At 56.9% G+C, this 513-nt stretch overlaps 1 protein-coding gene across 1 annotated transcript in view; it reads left to right on the plus strand.

The window, feature by feature from the left end:
- The window catches only part of PPTG_23783 (hypothetical protein), a gene marked incomplete at both ends in the record, with an annotated part of 4602 nt that continues 4089 nt past the window's right edge, over positions 1-513 (plus strand). The window contains one exon of the mRNA XM_008912998.1: positions 1-492. Within this exon, the coding sequence (XP_008911246.1) occupies positions 1-492 (492 nt within the window). The remainder of the gene's footprint in view (positions 493-513) is intronic.

A 513-nucleotide genomic window follows, 5' to 3' on the forward strand; every position in this document is an offset into this window, starting at 1 on the left:
ATGGTCCGCGTCCACCTCGCTCTCGCCGCTGCCTTGGCTCTCATCGCTAATTGCGCCAGCGCTTTCACCGTCGGTTCACCCGAGGGTCTGGCCGCCGGAGCCACTGGCGGAGCAGGTGGTAAGACCGTGTATCCGACCTCCACTACCGAGTTGGTGAACTACCTCGCCTCAAACGACCCTCTCGTCATTGTGCTGAATAAGACCTTCGATTTCCGCGGTACTGAAGGAACGACTACCGAAACCGGTTGCCGACCGGACTACACTCGCGAATGCATGGCCAAGAACAACGGCTACAAGAGTCAGGATGTGATCATCCAGGGTGGAAACATGGCCACCACTGGAGGTTGCACCGGTGGCACTAAGGTCACGGTGAAGTATGACAACGCTGCTCTTAAGCGTATGACCGTTCTGGGCAACAAGACCATCCGTGGTATCGGCAAGAGCGGTGTCATCAAGGGCAAAGGATTGACGCTTGCCGGAGACAATATCATCGTGCAGAACGTCCACATCACG

Source organism: Phytophthora parasitica, assembly GCF_000247585.1.
Source record: "Phytophthora parasitica INRA-310 unplaced genomic scaffold supercont2.51, whole genome shotgun sequence".
Taxonomy (NCBI): Eukaryota; Oomycota; class Peronosporomycetes; order Peronosporales; family Peronosporaceae; genus Phytophthora; species Phytophthora nicotianae.